Source organism: Cryptotermes secundus, unplaced genomic scaffold (assembly GCF_002891405.2).
Source record: "Cryptotermes secundus unplaced genomic scaffold, Csec_1.0 scaffold343, whole genome shotgun sequence".
NCBI lineage: Eukaryota > Metazoa > Arthropoda > Insecta > Blattodea > Kalotermitidae > Cryptotermes > Cryptotermes secundus.
Window position 1 is genome coordinate 687,090 of NW_019729214.1, and position 17,021 is coordinate 704,110.

At 37.4% G+C, this 17,021-nt stretch overlaps 1 protein-coding gene across 6 annotated transcripts in view; it reads left to right on the plus strand.

Annotated features, from left to right (window-relative positions):
• The window catches only part of LOC111865420 (mitochondrial Rho GTPase), a 44,088-nt gene that overhangs the window by 2,658 nt on the left and 24,409 nt on the right, over nt 1-17,021 (plus strand). For all 6 annotated transcript variants that reach the window (XM_023853439.2, XM_023853437.2, XM_023853436.2 and 3 more), the window contains exons 3-12: nt 916-1,124; nt 1,280-1,330; nt 3,313-3,414; nt 3,510-3,551; nt 5,731-5,896; nt 6,154-6,274; nt 10,210-10,402; nt 12,511-12,646; nt 13,469-13,599; nt 14,878-15,090. In XM_023853439.2, the coding sequence (XP_023709207.1) occupies nt 916-1,124; nt 1,280-1,330; nt 3,313-3,414; nt 3,510-3,551; nt 5,731-5,896; nt 6,154-6,274; nt 10,210-10,402; nt 12,511-12,646; nt 13,469-13,599; nt 14,878-15,090 (1,364 nt within the window). The remainder of the gene's footprint in view (nt 1-915; nt 1,125-1,279; nt 1,331-3,312; nt 3,415-3,509; nt 3,552-5,730; nt 5,897-6,153; nt 6,275-10,209; nt 10,403-12,510; nt 12,647-13,468; nt 13,600-14,877; nt 15,091-17,021) is intronic.

The window sequence follows — 17,021 nt, forward strand, 5'->3', positions numbered from 1 at the left end:
CACATACATAAGATAATAATACGAATATATTTGTATATTACAGATAACACCTATACAGTGTGGTAACAAGAACTAGCCGCTGCAGCACTTTAAACACAGGGCGAATAACCCTAACAATTTTAAAAAATTTTAAAATTTAGGAAAGAATTTTAAAGGTTTTTAAAATTAGAACTAAAGATTTTATTATAGTGCTATTACAACAAAGTCAAAATTGACGCGTGTAAGATAAAATAATCTACAAACCAGACAGTTATCAACGAAGTAGAAGTTGATAATAACAAGGAAAGAGTTTTTAAATGTTAAATTTTGAGCTGGGTGCAGTGTGACAGCGACGTGAGTGTTATACACCTGATGATGGCCGTCTGAGGCCGAAACATGTAGTGTAGGGGAACAAGATCAAAGACACAAAATATACTGTTTGCACTTGAGACGGAGTTTTTATCATTATATCATTTATCGTAGCAGATGAATATATTCACATTTGGCCTCAGAGTTGTCCATTCCCTGTGGAATCCTAATTTTGTAATTTAAGGAGCTGCAGCAGTAAATGTTAGGAGTTATATATAAATTATGCTATTTCAAATCCTAAGGCTTCAGTTTTATTGATTGATAAGCTGCTATAGACAAAGTAAATCCTCATAGCCATATAGAAACATTGTTTTCCTGTATTGTCTGTGTAAAACATCTTTGATCCTAATCATGCCTTGAGTAGGTAGCATCATGGAAGACAAGTCCTGTATGTTAAGTGAAATCTCTCGTGTGGTTACTCCAGTTCTTGTCATATGGTGAAAATATAATCTTATGGCTTTCCTCTGATGACATGATCTGCAACAGTATGTGTTGATGACACTATTAAAAGATGATTTGGACACAGTTTACTGTATGATTTTATATATGATGTGTGTTTGTTTCTAGCTGTGGAACAAACCCATGAAATGCTCACAACAGAAATCCAGCGTGCACATGTAGTTTGTGTTGTTTATGCAGTTAACGATGAAGAGAGTTTAGAAAAAGTCAGTACATATTGGTTGCCATTGCTGAGAGATGTCCCTTTGACCCAACACTATCGCCCTGTTGTTTTGGTCGGAAATAAGATGGATTTGGTTGACTTCACATCAGCTGATGTGAGATATCTTGCTTAATGATTGAATGCTTGAATTTACACATTTATAAATAAATTTATTTACATTAATTTGTTTTGAAAAATTCAGTCTTCTTCATATTCACCACCATGAAAACCTCAAATTGTTCATTTATTTTATTTTAAATTTTGTTCCAGTCTCTGTCCACTATCATGGATGAGTTTCCAGAGGTTCAGATGTGTGTAGAGGTAAGTTAATAATCCATACTTATATTTTGTAGAGACATGGCATGTAGTAGCATGATCACAAAGACATTATAAAACATGAAGATATTGCTGATGTGTATTTATAGCTATACCAAGGCTGCAGAATAAGTCCCATTAATGAATCACTTCACAGTTCCTACAAGCTGTTAAGCTCTTACCACCATTGTACTTCCATATTTTCCCTCCAGTCATATAGCCATTCTGCTCATAGGTATGTTTGTATGGAGAACCATCTGATAATCTTTTGCAGTGGTAAGCATTTTGGTCTGGTTGACATATGGCAGAGGGGGCTGGAGGGGGGAATACATTGGTAGATGCAATAGACTTCATTGTCCCTGTCATTCATGTGATTTCATTCCATAGCCTCAGAGCAGTCAGTAGCCACTTGACTTTACAGGGAGAACCTAAGGTGAAGAAGGCAAAGTTGTCCTTGTGCTTAATTAAACATCATGTGTGAAGCCATGGAAAGTGGAGGTCAAGCTCCACACATACTGAACCTAGGCAGTAGTAGGGGTGAGCGATCAGCTACATACCTCACGTGCTTTATCCCTGGTGACAGAGCTCCTGGTACCTTTTAGGCAGGCGGCTGAATGGGCCCCAAAGCTGGTATGGATGCTGTGATGAAGAGAAAAATTTCTGCTTCTGCCCACAGTCAAACCCCAATTTCCAGCTTGTCCAGCCTGTAACCAAGTCTCTGTACTGACTTTGCTATCCTGGCTCCCAGAATTGTAGAGATTGTACCATAATGGGGGTCTCAGAATTTTGATTTTGTGAGATGTGTCTGAGTTTAGTATAGTTTAATAGAACTTATGAATTTAATAATCATTAATGATTTGACTAAATATGCTTTGGGGGCACGCAGTAGCATAGTTGGTTGAGGCACTATGCTACAAGCCAGAAGGTCGTAGGTTCAAGTCCCGATGAGGTCATTGGATTTTTTTCAGTTGACCTAATCCTTCCAGCCGTACTATGGCCCTGAGGTCGACTCACTCTCTAACAGAAATGAGTGTCAGGAATATTCTTGGAATATTCTTGGGGGTAAAGGGCACCCGGCACATAGGGCTGACCATCTTACTGCCATCTATGAGCCGATTGTCTAGAAAATGTGGGAACCTCAATATCTCACAATCCTATGGGCCTCCATGGCCTTTTACAGGGATACCTTTACTTTACTGTTTTAATTTTACTAAATATGCATGTTCTGAGAATATTGTATCTCTCTAATTTTTGTGTACTTTTGTAATTTTAAGTAAATAATCAGTGAATGAATATGTGTTAAAATTTGCATTAAAGGTCCTTGTGTTACAGGTAAAATGATTGTTATAAACATAATTAAAACTTTTGTGTGCCTACTCTGTAAAGATAATATTTGAATTGTGTGTAGCAAAAGGTTGATTGTATATTGCTTGGGATCTCCTTCACTTTATTTTCAGATGACCTTTCCTGTCCTTGTGGACCCAAACCATATTTGATAGCGGGGCTCAAGAAACCTATTCATTTACTCCTCTGTGATGAATGAAAGCTTAATCTGATAAGGGGATTTTTTTTTATATTTATTCATTATTCTGTCCCAGTTTTTTTTGTTGTTGTTCACCAAATGTCAGACTGTAAATTTGAACAGTAAATTATATTTTGTAGACAACAGTATGTAATATAAGAGACCATTTTACATGTCCTGTGCATTATGTGCACGTAAGTTGGCTGGTGTGGAGCAGTTGTAGTGGTGTGGGTGGGCACAGCTTGTGGGACAATGTCTGGCAGGTAGAATATTTTTCTGATTGCCAAAGGAAGTCAACATTTGTTGATGGATGTCTGTTAGCCTGTTGTATTGTTATTTTTGATTATTCTGTGTTTGTTTTAAATAATACAGCTTCTAGGTGAAATGTGCAAAAAAAAAGTTAAATGTTTCTACATTTGTGCCATGTTGATGGAAGCTAATAGTGATTATGGTTTAATCTTTTAAGTGTTCTGCAAGAACATTGAAGAACATTTCAGAGATGTTCTACTGTGCTCAAAAGGTTGTGTTACATCCGGTACCTCCACTGTATAATGTTGATCAACAAGAGGTAAGTGCGGCATGTCATTTGTGCAGTTCAGAGTGTCCTTGTCTTCTTAAGCTGGTGTTTGTAACTGTGTAATATTTGTGTGCTTTCTTTTGCAGTTGACAGATGCTTGTCAGAAAGCTCTTGTTAGAATTTTTAAGGTAAGTGGGCAGATTATATACACTTGCTATATGCTCGCTAAGATAACGAAATGAAGCATCATTAGAACACCTTGACTTCCCCATTACGCACAGGAAAATATGGAAATTAATAATAGTAATATTGCTTATGTGAAAGTGACAGTTGTTGGTTTTGATGTAATGCCATAAAATGATTTTTTTCTTTTCATAAACATTAAATTAGCCTTAAGAGCGCTTTCACACGAGCTCTCATGAACTGATGCACGGGAGCCGCTCAGCTGAGCTGCCTATCCTGAACAGTTGCTCATGTGAGCTACTGCAGTCACCGAAAGCATGACAGTAGTTCAGTGCAGTGCGTAGTGTAGTCATGCTTGAAGCAGAAGAAGCTGCAATTTTATTAATCCTAGCAATTGATAAGAAAAAGAGAAAGGAAAGTAATCGAACATTATGGGTTCATCCTATAATTAGCTTGAGATTAGAAGAAGGATGCTTTTATATTCTGTTTCATAAGCTATGGGAGGACGAAAGAAAATTTTGTAATTCAGAATGTCCATATCTTCTTTCGATGAATTACACAACAGTTTGAGTTTTCATTCCATCAGAGAGACACCAGCATGAGGAGATGTATCCCCGCTGTGGAGAGAACAGCAGTGACATTACTAGTTGCCGAGTTCACATGCGCTCGTCTGAAAGGCTTGATAAGACTGCATGCCCTGCCAGTAGCGCGCTTGAGCTGGCTGCCAGCAAGGAGAGCTGGGTGGCCACTCACATGTGCTGGCTCTGTGGAGTCAGATGATGTGTGTGAAAAGTGACACTGAGAACAGTGTTCTTGTAGCTGCAGCTCTAGTGAGCCGGTTCACGAGAGCTCATGTGAAAGTGCTCTAATTGTCTGTGCATCGCACTACAATGATTGTACATGTACCAATTGAGCACAGCTAGTGTTACATTGTTTTTCGTATAAACATTGTTAGTGCCAAATTATAATCTAGCTCTCAGTGACTTAGTAAGGAGAGATTTAAATTCCATGTTTCCAGACCATGTGACCAAATAGGGTAAAGTTATGTTATGTACATGGGAGGAGAAAATTTCAAGGAAGGTGTATGGACCAGTAACTCAGCAAAGGAATCAGAACTTACCAAGAAATGAGGGAATAACATAAAACCCCTGATAAAATGGAGGATATTAACAGGATCAGGTTGTAGTAATTAGGTCATGTGATTAGAATGGATCAGACATGGGTGGGTAAGAAGGTTTTGAAAGTAAACCAGAACGTACAAGAAAAATGGGGAAGGCCCAAATTGAGGTGCTGGAAGATGTAGAAGAATGATGTATGAGAGCTGGAAGCGAAAAGAGGGCAGTGGAAGGCAAATAATAGAAATGGGCATCTGTTATAAAGGATGCCAAAATACTTACAGGACTGTAGAGTTGTGGCATAAGTAAGTAAGTATTCCTGGACTAAAAAGGTTAAAGAAGTGTTTCACACTGACTAAGACATATATGGATTTATTTATTGCTTGAACACTCAGATTGCAGAGACATGGATGTACCTGCACATTTTTATTTTATCTTCCAATAGAATTTATTACTATCCTATTTTATTCAAGAACTCTTAGTTAGAGAACATCTCTGACCAATTTAAATTTAGAATTCTCAAACCGTGATTTACAAGTGTTTGTACATGAATGTGTATTTAAAGGTCTATAATTTTTATGGGAATAAGTTTAATGCAGTTTACTGTACTTTGTAGTCAATTGGTATGCGCTAAAATAACACGCTGTAGCTTGCTCAATTTAAATCTATAAAAATTTATTAAAATTGAAGATGACACCATACATTGCTAGAGGGAACAACGCACAAGCAAAGGGCAGAATTACAGATTGCAGATGCATATGCGACTAATGAACAATATTAGTGCAGTGTAGCAGTTTCAGCATAGTAAGACACCTAAAGATGGCCATTTAGGGCCAAAACATGTTGTGTCAAGTGAGAGTGTAAGAAAGAAAGAACAATTTGTTGCGTTGTTGATGGACTGTATAGTACAGTAAACAGTATTAGATATAGTAATGCAACAGGATGCTTAAATACAGGACTGGGGATAATATTTTTTATTAAGACAGATCTATATCATCTGACAGTGATCTTACTATGTATTGACTTTAGTAAATTAAATTTGTCTGAATGTTCTGTTCTGCTTTTGTAGGTATGTGACACTGACAATGATGGACTGTTGAATGATGTTGAACTGAACAATTTCCAGACTTACTGTTTTGATGTTCCATTACAACCAAATGTTTTGGATGAAGTAAAAGCAATTGTGCGGAGAAACATTTCTGATGGTGTAGTTAACAATGCCCTCACACTGAGAGGTATTTCAACATGTAGTGCTGTGTATTGATGTAACCATTTTGAGAAATTTGAGGTTTTTATGACAGTGAGTGTTAAGAACATGTACTTCTGAGATGTGACACCATGTAAATATAGATACCAGTGATCAGGGGAATGTACTGGCTTGTTTGTCAGGCTATAAGACTGCATTACACACTGTCACATCCCAGAGGACTCTGAGCTTAATACTCATTGCTGTGAGAACCTCAAATCTTACACAAAAAATAATACTTTGCAGGCTTCCTGTTTCTTCATTGTCTTTATATCCAGCGAGGTCGTAATGAGACTACATGGAGAATTCTGCGAAAATTTGGATACATGAACAACCTGGAGATGTCAAAAGATTTCTTACGGCCTTTGTAAGTGTACACTGAGTTCACACAGTTTAACAGTATCATGGTGAATTAAGATTTTATCTGCTTTGGAGTATATGGTTCTGTTTCATGTTTGAAGTGAGAATTATTTTTACAGGATTTACAATGTAAAACACAACCCAAACAATAATCATGTACTGTAGTACAGAAATGTTCAGAAGCTGTTTATCCATATAATGGGCTTTCCTAACTGTTCTCATGACATTTAAGTCAGTGTCATCTTTGTTGCTAGGTTGCTGGTATCAACAGTTATTCCGAAGCTCTGTTGGTGTGAGTGTAATGTATTTATTAGCAGAATATATGTTTGTTCTTGATCATTACTTCACTTCAAAATCATTTGCTGTTGTTCATGAAGCATTTAGCAGTGTGTTCCCTGATAGGAAAGCAGCAAATAAGACAAGGGTAGTATACTGACTGGTAACAAAATTTCACAACATAGGAAATATAACAGGCAGTATACTGTTGTCAGACAGTTCTGATGGGTGGTATGCGCTCCAGAGTTGGAGAAACATCAGTCTGATCACCACAGAAATCTGCGAGAAGACTGTTGCATCAAATTGGATTGTCTAAGAACTGTTGTAAATTGGGGTTGCATTTTCAGTGGTACAATGTATGTATTATTATGTGTTCTTGTCTGTCTTCATATGTATCTATCATTATCGCAGACTCTGTCATGCAATTGTGGTTCTTCTTTGTTCAATTAAAGAGGACAGGAAATTTAGACAAGAACCTGTCGGAATGAAAACTGAAGAAAAGAAACATTCGACAGTCCTGCCAATGTATGACTCCAATGTTACGGAGTGAGAGATTCTTATGTCCTTTCTGCATTGTTTCATAATCTCTTCCATGTTCACTGTTCCAAAGTGTTGAAAAATATCACCTTGTGGGATGCTATGCCATGTAGTCTGGTAGAGGTTTACCAGTGTTTCGAATGAACTTGCTGCCTCCATGTTCAGGCTCAAAGAGTAAGCTGAGCCAGAAGACAAGCTTACATTTGAGGGTGTTGTTTGTCTAATGCCTCCAGATGCAGACAGTGTCGACCTTCCTGAGGTGGGCATAGAATCCACATCTGAACTGGGGCACATATAGGTGATGTTTGGTGGGGGACCTGCGGTTTAAGGTGGGCTCCCTACTGTGAGTAGTGTGTGGTGGGGTCTTCATTGTTTCTTCTCTTTGGTAGAAGTGAAGGTTCCAGTCTGAATTGAGAAATCCACACACAAACCTGATCATGGATCAACCTCAAAACACTCTAAACAAGATTCCAGGAACTTACTCTGAGACTATTACATCCAAGCATAATGTGTCAGTTACATTTAACACAGAGATTTTCATTATTGCTTGTTTGTTTGTTTGTTTGTTTTTTAACATCTTCCTATAATACAGTAAAACCTGCCTTAAACGGACCCTTTATTAAATGGAAATATTTTCAGGTCCCTTGACTCTGGGGCTGAAAAAGCTGTTAAATAACGTGGATTAAACGGAAACTGTCTAAGACGGACAACAGAAATCAAAATAAGTCTTTATATGGAAAATTTCCAGTCTTCTGGAATGCATCGTTTAGAATAATTTTAGGCATCCTATACATTCTACAGTTTTACTTTAGTCTAGCATTTGTCGTCATGGCTACAACGACAAGAGTTGTGCTTGATCTTAACACAAGATTAAAAGTGGTTCATGTGAGTGAGCAAGATAAATTGTCTGTTAAGCAGATCATGAAGATGTTTAACGTCGGTAAAACTCAAGTGTATGAGATTCTAAAGAAGAAAACGGAAATTTTGAAGCGGTGGGAAACTTGTGCTGCAAACGAAGACGTTAATGAAATAGTGCGGGAGTGGTTTGTCAGTGTGAGGACGAAAAATCACCAGTTGTCGGGTCCTATGGAACAGGAATATGTTAAAAAAGTCGCTGAAAAACTGGGGATGACTGAATTCAGAGCATCTAACAGATGGTTGGAGAGTTTTCGCAAAAGACATCGGATAGTTTTTAATGAACTTTTTGGTGAATCAAATGATGTAAATAGTGAGACCATTGAGGAATGGGAAGCTAAATTGCCATCCATAATCGAGGGATATGAACCTGAAAACGTAGCAAACGGTGATGAGACTGGACTGTTCTTTCACGTGCTTCCGAATAAATTGCTATGTCTGAAAGGTGAAAAATGTTTGCAAAGAAAGATTGACTGTTTTTCTATGTGGTTTTATGTCAGGTGAAATGGAGAAAACCTTAGTGATTGGCAAGGCAGCAAAGCCACGATGCTTCCAAAACATGGACATAGAGAAACTTCCCGTTGAGTGGAGCTCCAACAAAAAGGCATGGATGACATCACAGATCATGGAGGAATGGTTAACAGCCTTCAGTGGTAGAATGAAAATGCAAAATCGGCATGTTTTGTTGTTCTTGGATAACACAACATGCCACCCCCATATCGAACTTTCCAACGTGCGACTTGCTTGGTTCCCTCCAAACACCACTAATGTTTCTCAACCAATGGATCAGGGCATCATTCAGAATGTTAAGGTCCACTATCGTAAATTATTAATGCAATCTTTGCTCATCAATATAGATTCTACATCATCCGCCTCTGAGCTTGCAAGAACTGTCTCGGTTCTAGATGTGGTTATTTGGATAAGTCAAGCAGTAAAGAAGTTGTTACCAGAAACTGTGACAAAGTGTTTCGAAAAAGCAGGATTTTCTGCGGTAGAAGTTACTCCTAGTGTAGAAAATGAGAATGACCAGAAGGACTTAAAACATTGCATGAATGAAGCTGCTTTCAGTAACTGCAATGCTGAGGACTACATCAACATAGACAAAGATGTGCAAACAGAACCAGACACAATGGATATCGATGTATTAGTTGAGAATTTTAGAGAAAATCGAAAAGGAAGAGAGGAGGAGGCGGAAGAGGAAGAAGAGGAAAATGACATTGTGTTAGAAGAAGAAAAGTGTAGAGTGAAGACTTATCAGGATGCTGCCAACAGTTTAAAGGTACTGCAGGAGTTTTCCCTGCAACGGAATAATTCAGACATGCTTACTCTAATTTCTCAATCTAAAGTGTTTGTGGAAAGTCAGGCAGCAAAGAGAGTAAACTGCATGCAGAAAACTCTGCCGGAGTTCTGGTAAAATTATAAAAAGTGAGTACTACAATTTTTTCCTGTTCAGTGTAATGTTTGCATGTGTTCAGTGATTATTCATTCATTCATCAGTAATCTGTCAGACGACAGGTCCACAGTCTCTTCCAAAACAGTTCCTCCACTTAATGCGATCTTCTGTTTTTGGAAAGAGACTATCCAGGAAAAGTGATAATGTGGTAGTTTTTCCATTTGCTTTCCACATCGCAGTACAGCAGCCGTTCAAACCACTCTGGTCACGCCTGTTGCTATACGAACTTGAACCATCTCGAGCATCATTTGCTCTGTGCTTCAAGTCGCTGCTGATGACGCTGCTTCCGGCATCAGTTTTTGGTGTCTCTCTTCGTCTGATGCCTACCCTTTGACCTGTCCAGCAAGGGAGGCCCTGCCAGTAGCTACGCTACCGCTGGTATAGCTCTCAGGGTCCTTGGCATACTCAAACCACGATAAGGTGGAGGCACCAACGAGGGGGCAGTGATTATAGTGTGAATAAATTAATGAGCATGTTGTTTTGTTTTGTCTCAAATACGTTTATGTCCTGGTTTAATTATTATAGTATACCTTGATTAAATGGAAACCTGGCTTCAGTGGAAATTTTTTCTGGTCCCTTGAGATTCCATTTAAGACAGGTTTTATTGTACTTATTTGGAAATGAATTAGCAACATAAGAAAAAAAACAATACATATATCTTTGTTTTCCAAGGTGTTACTTATGCATAGATTACGTAGATTAGATCATTGTGTATTTTTGTTTTGAAAACCTGCAGAATGTTCTCTTATGCTCTGAAACAGCATTCTTGTTCCTGCTGGCTGCACTACAGAGATATCTTACAAGGGCCAGCAGTTCCTTACTACTCTGTTTGAACGTTTTGACAAGGATAGAGATGGTGCTCTCTCTCCAGCTGAAGTAGATGATTTATTTTCAACATGTCCTGCACCTCTGTGGGGTCCTGATGTCCACCGTACAGTTTCAACAAATTCAAAGGCATTGTGTTTCATACCCATTTCCTTGCATGATGATATAAGTGTTATAGTTTAGTGGTTCTAATATTTTTGAAATTGGATATCATGTTGACTGTTTATATAACATTCTATTTATGATATCTTAAGAATGAAGCCATATCAATTGAAATAATATTCTTTAGTAAAAACAACAAATACCATGGCACAGTTGTCTTTCTTGAGAAGTTAGTAGTCACTCATCATCATCATCAGTAATCTGTCAAGACGACAGGTCCACGGTCTCTTCCAAAACACTTCCTCCACTTAATGCGATCTAGAGCTTTCTCCTTCAAATGAGAATATCCTCTTCTGTCCCCAAGGTCATCCAGCATCTTCTTACGTCTTCTTCCTCGTCTTCTTGTCACTTCTATCCGCCCATCTATCTTTCCTTCGATAGCTTCTTTTAGAAGGCAGTTTCTGCGTAAAACATGACCAATCCAATTAGCCTTCCGTTTTCTTATTTCATGTAGGATATTCCTCTGCTCACTGACTCTAATTAACACTTCTTCATTTCTCACATAATCGGTCCAACTGATCTTCTCCATTCTTCTCCAACACCACATTTCGAAACTTTCCAGATGTTTCTGATCTACTGCCCTAAGTGTCCATGTTTCAGCCCCATACAGAGCTATGCTCCAAATGTAGCATTTCACTAGTTTCTTCCTCAAATTTAAGTCCAATTTGCTGGTAAAAAGATTCTTCTTCTTGCTAAATGCAGCTTTTGCCATGGCAATCCTGGATTTAATTTCACAAGTACACCTTCCATCATCTGTTAACAAGCTACCCAAATATTTAAAACATTTCACATTCTCCACTTGTTTTTGGTCTATCTTTATTGTGACTGGGGTTGGTTGTCTCGAAATTTTCATTACTTTTGTTTTCTCCACATTCATTTCCATGCCATAGCACCTTCCAATTTCAATTAGTCTATCAATCATGCCCTGTAGCACAGTTTCTTCCTTAGCCATTAACACAAGGTCATCTGCATATTTCACAGTTTGAATAATTTGCCCTCCTACTTTGAAGTCACCGAGCCCATCCAGAGCTTCCTTGGTAAGGCGTAAGCTGTACAAGTTGAACAGAATTGGTGATAAACAGCATCCTTGTCGAACTCCTCTTCCAATCTGCACACTTCCTGTCTCCCCTCTGTCCAGTCGTACTCTAACTTTCTGATCCATGTACAATTTGCTAATCAATCTTCTTTCATGCCAATCGATACCTGTTTCTTTTAGGATCTGCATTAATTTGGTCCAGTTTACCCGGTCAAATGCCTTCTGCCAGTCTATGAAGCAAACACACAGTTCTTCATCTATCTCCAAAGTTCGTTCCGCTATAATTCTCATCATCCCAATTGCATCCCTGGTTCCTTTTCCTCTTCTAAATCCAAACTGATCTTCTCCAAGTACATCCTCTATTTTCTTTTCAATTCTTCTTTTAAGTATCTTTGCTATTATCTTTGCTGTATGTGCAATAATGCTTATTGTGCGATGGTCGCTGCATTTTGTAGCAAAAAATTCCCAGTATTGTATGGAAGTTGAAAATTCCTTACTTTGTTCAAAGATCCTATCACAGTGTTTGTACAAATATTGTACGAGTAATGTATTATGCAGAAGCATGAGATATGAGGTATTCCTGGCAATATCCGTTGTTATTTGATGTTCTCAAGTGATCACCCATCATAATAATGTTGCATAACTTCCTATGCTGTGAGTCAGGCAGCAGGAAAGTGGCAGGGGGATCACTTTTGGTTGAGGGTAGATTTTGGAAGAAGGGTGCATCTAGGGGGAGAGATGGGCCTATGTGGGGGCAGTGTGTATGGGTTGGTGGATATCTGTTGGGAGAGATGGGGTTGAAAGCCCCTTAGGCCATATACATCTTCAAGATGTACTGTCTAATTAAGAGTAAGAATAGCTTTGTGCACATACTCCCATATGTGGTTTACATACCTCTTGTTCAGAACCTCTGCTTTAAAGAACAGTTAGGTAATAGTGTGGATGTGATGTTTCAGTCCGATGTTGTGTAAATGTCTGATCTGTATATGAATTGCATGTATTAGGCCAGGTAATATGATGAATATTTTGTTATGTGCAGGGTTGGATAACATTGCAAGGCTTCATGTCACAGTGGGTACTCACTACATTGCTTGATCTGCCAAAAGCACTGGAGTACTTTGCCTACCTAGGTTATCCTATGACTGACACCAAGGGTCAGTTGTCAGCAATACAAGGTCAGTGCACAGTGATATTTACATTATAAATAAAACATATCTTATTTTAGCTAAGGAACTACGTGGCAGCCAAACCAGGTTCATCTCATGGTAACACTCTAGACTTGTGTCTGGGAGGTGCTGAGTTTGAATTTCCATTGGGACACGGCTATCGTGACTAAGGTTCTTGGTGATCTTTCTCAGTCACTCCAGGCAAATGCTGGGGTAGTACCTTGATGAGGTTACAACAGTGTCACAATAAATCCTTTATAAGTCATTATTAATCAGTTATCCTACAATTTTGAGCCATGTAGTCTATATACTGTAACTGTCATGAAACAAACCACAAAAGAAAGAGGGTGTGTGGCTGGTCTTGCAGTATCACACATCTGTTTTACCCAAGGGCCACTGGAGGTTGTGGTTATGTGGGTGGCAGCCCTCTTTATGATGCACTACCCTATCAGGGCTAACACACACCTCAATCTCCACATTATATGAAACCTTTCTGTTGTGTAAGGTCATGAATTGACCATGCATAGCTCAGGCAGTCACCAACTTCTCACTGTACTTGTCCAGATTCAGCTCCAGTACATGTGAGATTTGTGGTGAACATAGTGGTGTTAGGACCGGTTTTTCTCCAAGTACTTCACTTTTCCCCTGTCATTTATCATTCTACCAGTACTCCATTCTCTTATTGATCCTCCAGGGCTGATACATTGGGCCTGCCTATGGCCTAAATGCTAAGGGATCCAATTTCACCTTCACAAGAAAATGATCTGATACTGTTCAGTCATCTATTCTCTTGGGTCCAGTAGGTAAATACAGTGTATTTTGTATGTCCAGTTACAAGAGAGAAAAGACTGGACTTAGCCAAAAGACAGACAACTCGCAGTGTGTATCAGTGTCATGTGATTGGCCCTCGAGGATCAGGGAAATCCATGTTGTGTCGCTGTTTCATAGGAGATAACTTAGAGGTAAGATACAAAAGATTTGTTTCAAGATTATTGTCTTGTGGTGCGATGCAGAGTGTGGTAGAAAAATACCAATATTTTGCAGGAACCTCCTGCCTCCACTTTCAGGGCCTCAAAGATCACCATAATTCTACCCTCAAGGTGAAGGCAAGAGGCTCCTCTCAAATGTTGTTACCCATTTTCTGTAATATCGAGTGTCTGTCACATTCCAGAAGGCAGTTATTGTAATGCTCACCATTGTAAGAACTGTAAATCTTGTGTGAATTTATGAATATTATTTAAATGAACTTTAAGGGTTAATTCTGTATGTAAGTGTTATATAACCACTTTTTGATTGTAACATTCGGTGACCATCTTTTTATTTTCTCTTGTTCATATTATACAGCATGTCCCAGGAGGAAAGGTCAGTATCCTGGGAGGTCATGGTATTGGTCATTCTAAGCAAAAAACTATATATACACGTGTCATAGTCTGAACATTTTTTGAGATAGGGCTATTTCACTGTACAGTTCCACAATTTTTGATAAGAAAGAGATATTACATACTGTTCCTAATAATGGTATTTATTGTTCAAGTGACAAAATTGGTACAGTTCACCTAGTGTAGTACATTTTAGAAAATTCCGTTGTCAACATCAGTGCATCTTGCAACTCATTTGAGGACATTGCATGCTGTTCGTCTGTACAGTACACTACTGTACAGTGAAATAGCTCTATCTCGGAAACTGTTTGGAGTAGGACACATGATCAGATACACGTTTTTGCATAGATTGACTGATACTATGATCTCTCAGAATAATTATCTTTCCTCCTGGGACATCCTGTATGAGAAAATACTATGACCTTGAGATTCTGTTGGATTTACATGTTTTTCTTGAAAAAGCAATTTTTGGAATGCTGTCTATAAGTACATGTGCGTGCGCCCATGTATTCATGTATGTATGTACATTTCACTAATGCCTGAAGAATTGGATGGATGTTATTTATATTTGGTATTTAAGAGTTTGTCCATTATAGGTGAGTGCCCAGTGAATAGGAACTTTCTAACTCCTAAAGGTGGGTCTCAAAGAAACATAATTACAGTTTCTCGTATTGTTCTCATGATTTTAATAAAATTTCAGTAAACTACGGAAACTGTGTGTCCAAATAAAATTGTGTGATTGGTATCTTCAGAAAAATAATGGTACTTCCTGTAATGGTGCAAATGTATGTGAGCATGTCTGTGCGTTGTCTTTGCATCAATATTTTGTATTGTGTATGTGTGTTTCAATTCCATTGGCAGGACATCCAGTTGTCAGAACTGAAGGGCAATCCTCAGTGCACCGTTAATGCAGTTCAAGTGTATGGTCAGGAAAAGTATCTTGTCCTGCGTGATATTGACGTGCGCCACGTATTGGAGCCACTCCAGCCCTCAGAAGTACAGTGTGATGTTGCATGTTTGGTGTATGACATATCCAGTCCCAAGTCTTTTGAATACGTGGCACGCATCTATCTAGTAAGTGTAAGCGCTTATTTATGTGCCTAAATGTGAGCTGGTGCATATTGAATTCACCTTTATGAAAATTGAGAGCTCCTTGCTGTGCTCAAAAGATCCTTCCGCTGATACCTGTCCTGAGCCAGATTAATCCAGTTCACACCCTCACACCATGTTTCTTTAAGATATGTTTTAATATTATCATCCCATCTATGCCCAGTTCTCCCAAATGGCCTTTTTCCTTCAGGTTTTCTGATGAAAATTTTGCATGCTCTATTATCCTTACATGATGATATTTGGGAAAGAGTACAATTTTGTATCAACTAATTATGCAAGTTTCTTTTTCCCTACTTTTTTTACAGTGCATTTTAATAATATCATCCTACTTATGCCTAGGCCTCCTAAACAGTCTCCTCAGATTTCCTGTCAAAACATTTGTATGCATCTCTGTCATATATAGTGTATGTCCCCTAGTTCATCCTTTATTTGATTACTCTTAATGCCATGAGACTTAAATAACTCTCCTCATTTGTATTTGGGAGGTACTTGATTTGAATCTCACCTGGGACACTGGCTATCCTCACTGAGGTTTACCTTACTCCCTCCAGGCAAATGTAAGGATAGGACTTTGATTAGGGCATGCATACATACATACATACATACATACATACATACATACATACATACATACATACATACATACATACATACATACATACATACATACATACATACATACATACATACATACATACATACATACATACATACATACATACATACATACATACATACATACATACATACATACATACATACATACATACATACATACATACATACATACATACATACATACATACATACATACATACATACATACATACATACATACATACATACATACATACATACATACATACATACATACATACATACATACATACATACATACATACATACATACATACATACATACATACATACATACATACATACATACATACATACATACATACATACATACATACATACATACATACATACATACATACATACATACATACATACATACATACATACATACATACATACATACATACATACATACATACATACATACATACATACATACATACATACATACATACATACATACATACATACATACATACATACATACATACATACATACATACATACATACATACATACATACATACATACATACATACATACATACATACATACATACATACATACATACATACATACATACATACATACATACATACATACATACATACATACATACATACATACATACATACATACATACATACATACATACATACATACATACATACATACATACATACATACATACATACATACATACATACATACATACATACATACATACATACATACATACATACATACATACATACATACATACATACATACATACATACATACATACATACATACATACATACATACATACATACATACATACATACATACATACATACATACATACATACATACATACATACATACATACATACATACATACATACATACATACATACATACATACATACATACATACATACATACATACATACATACATACATACATACATACATACATACATACATACATACATACATACATACATACATACATACATACATACATACATACATACATACATACATACATACATACATACATACATACATACATACATACATACATACATACATACATACATACATACATACATACATACATACATACATACATACATACATACATACATACATACATACATACATACATACATACATACATACATACATACATACATACATACATACATACATACATACATACATACATACATACATACATACATACATACATACATACATACATACATACA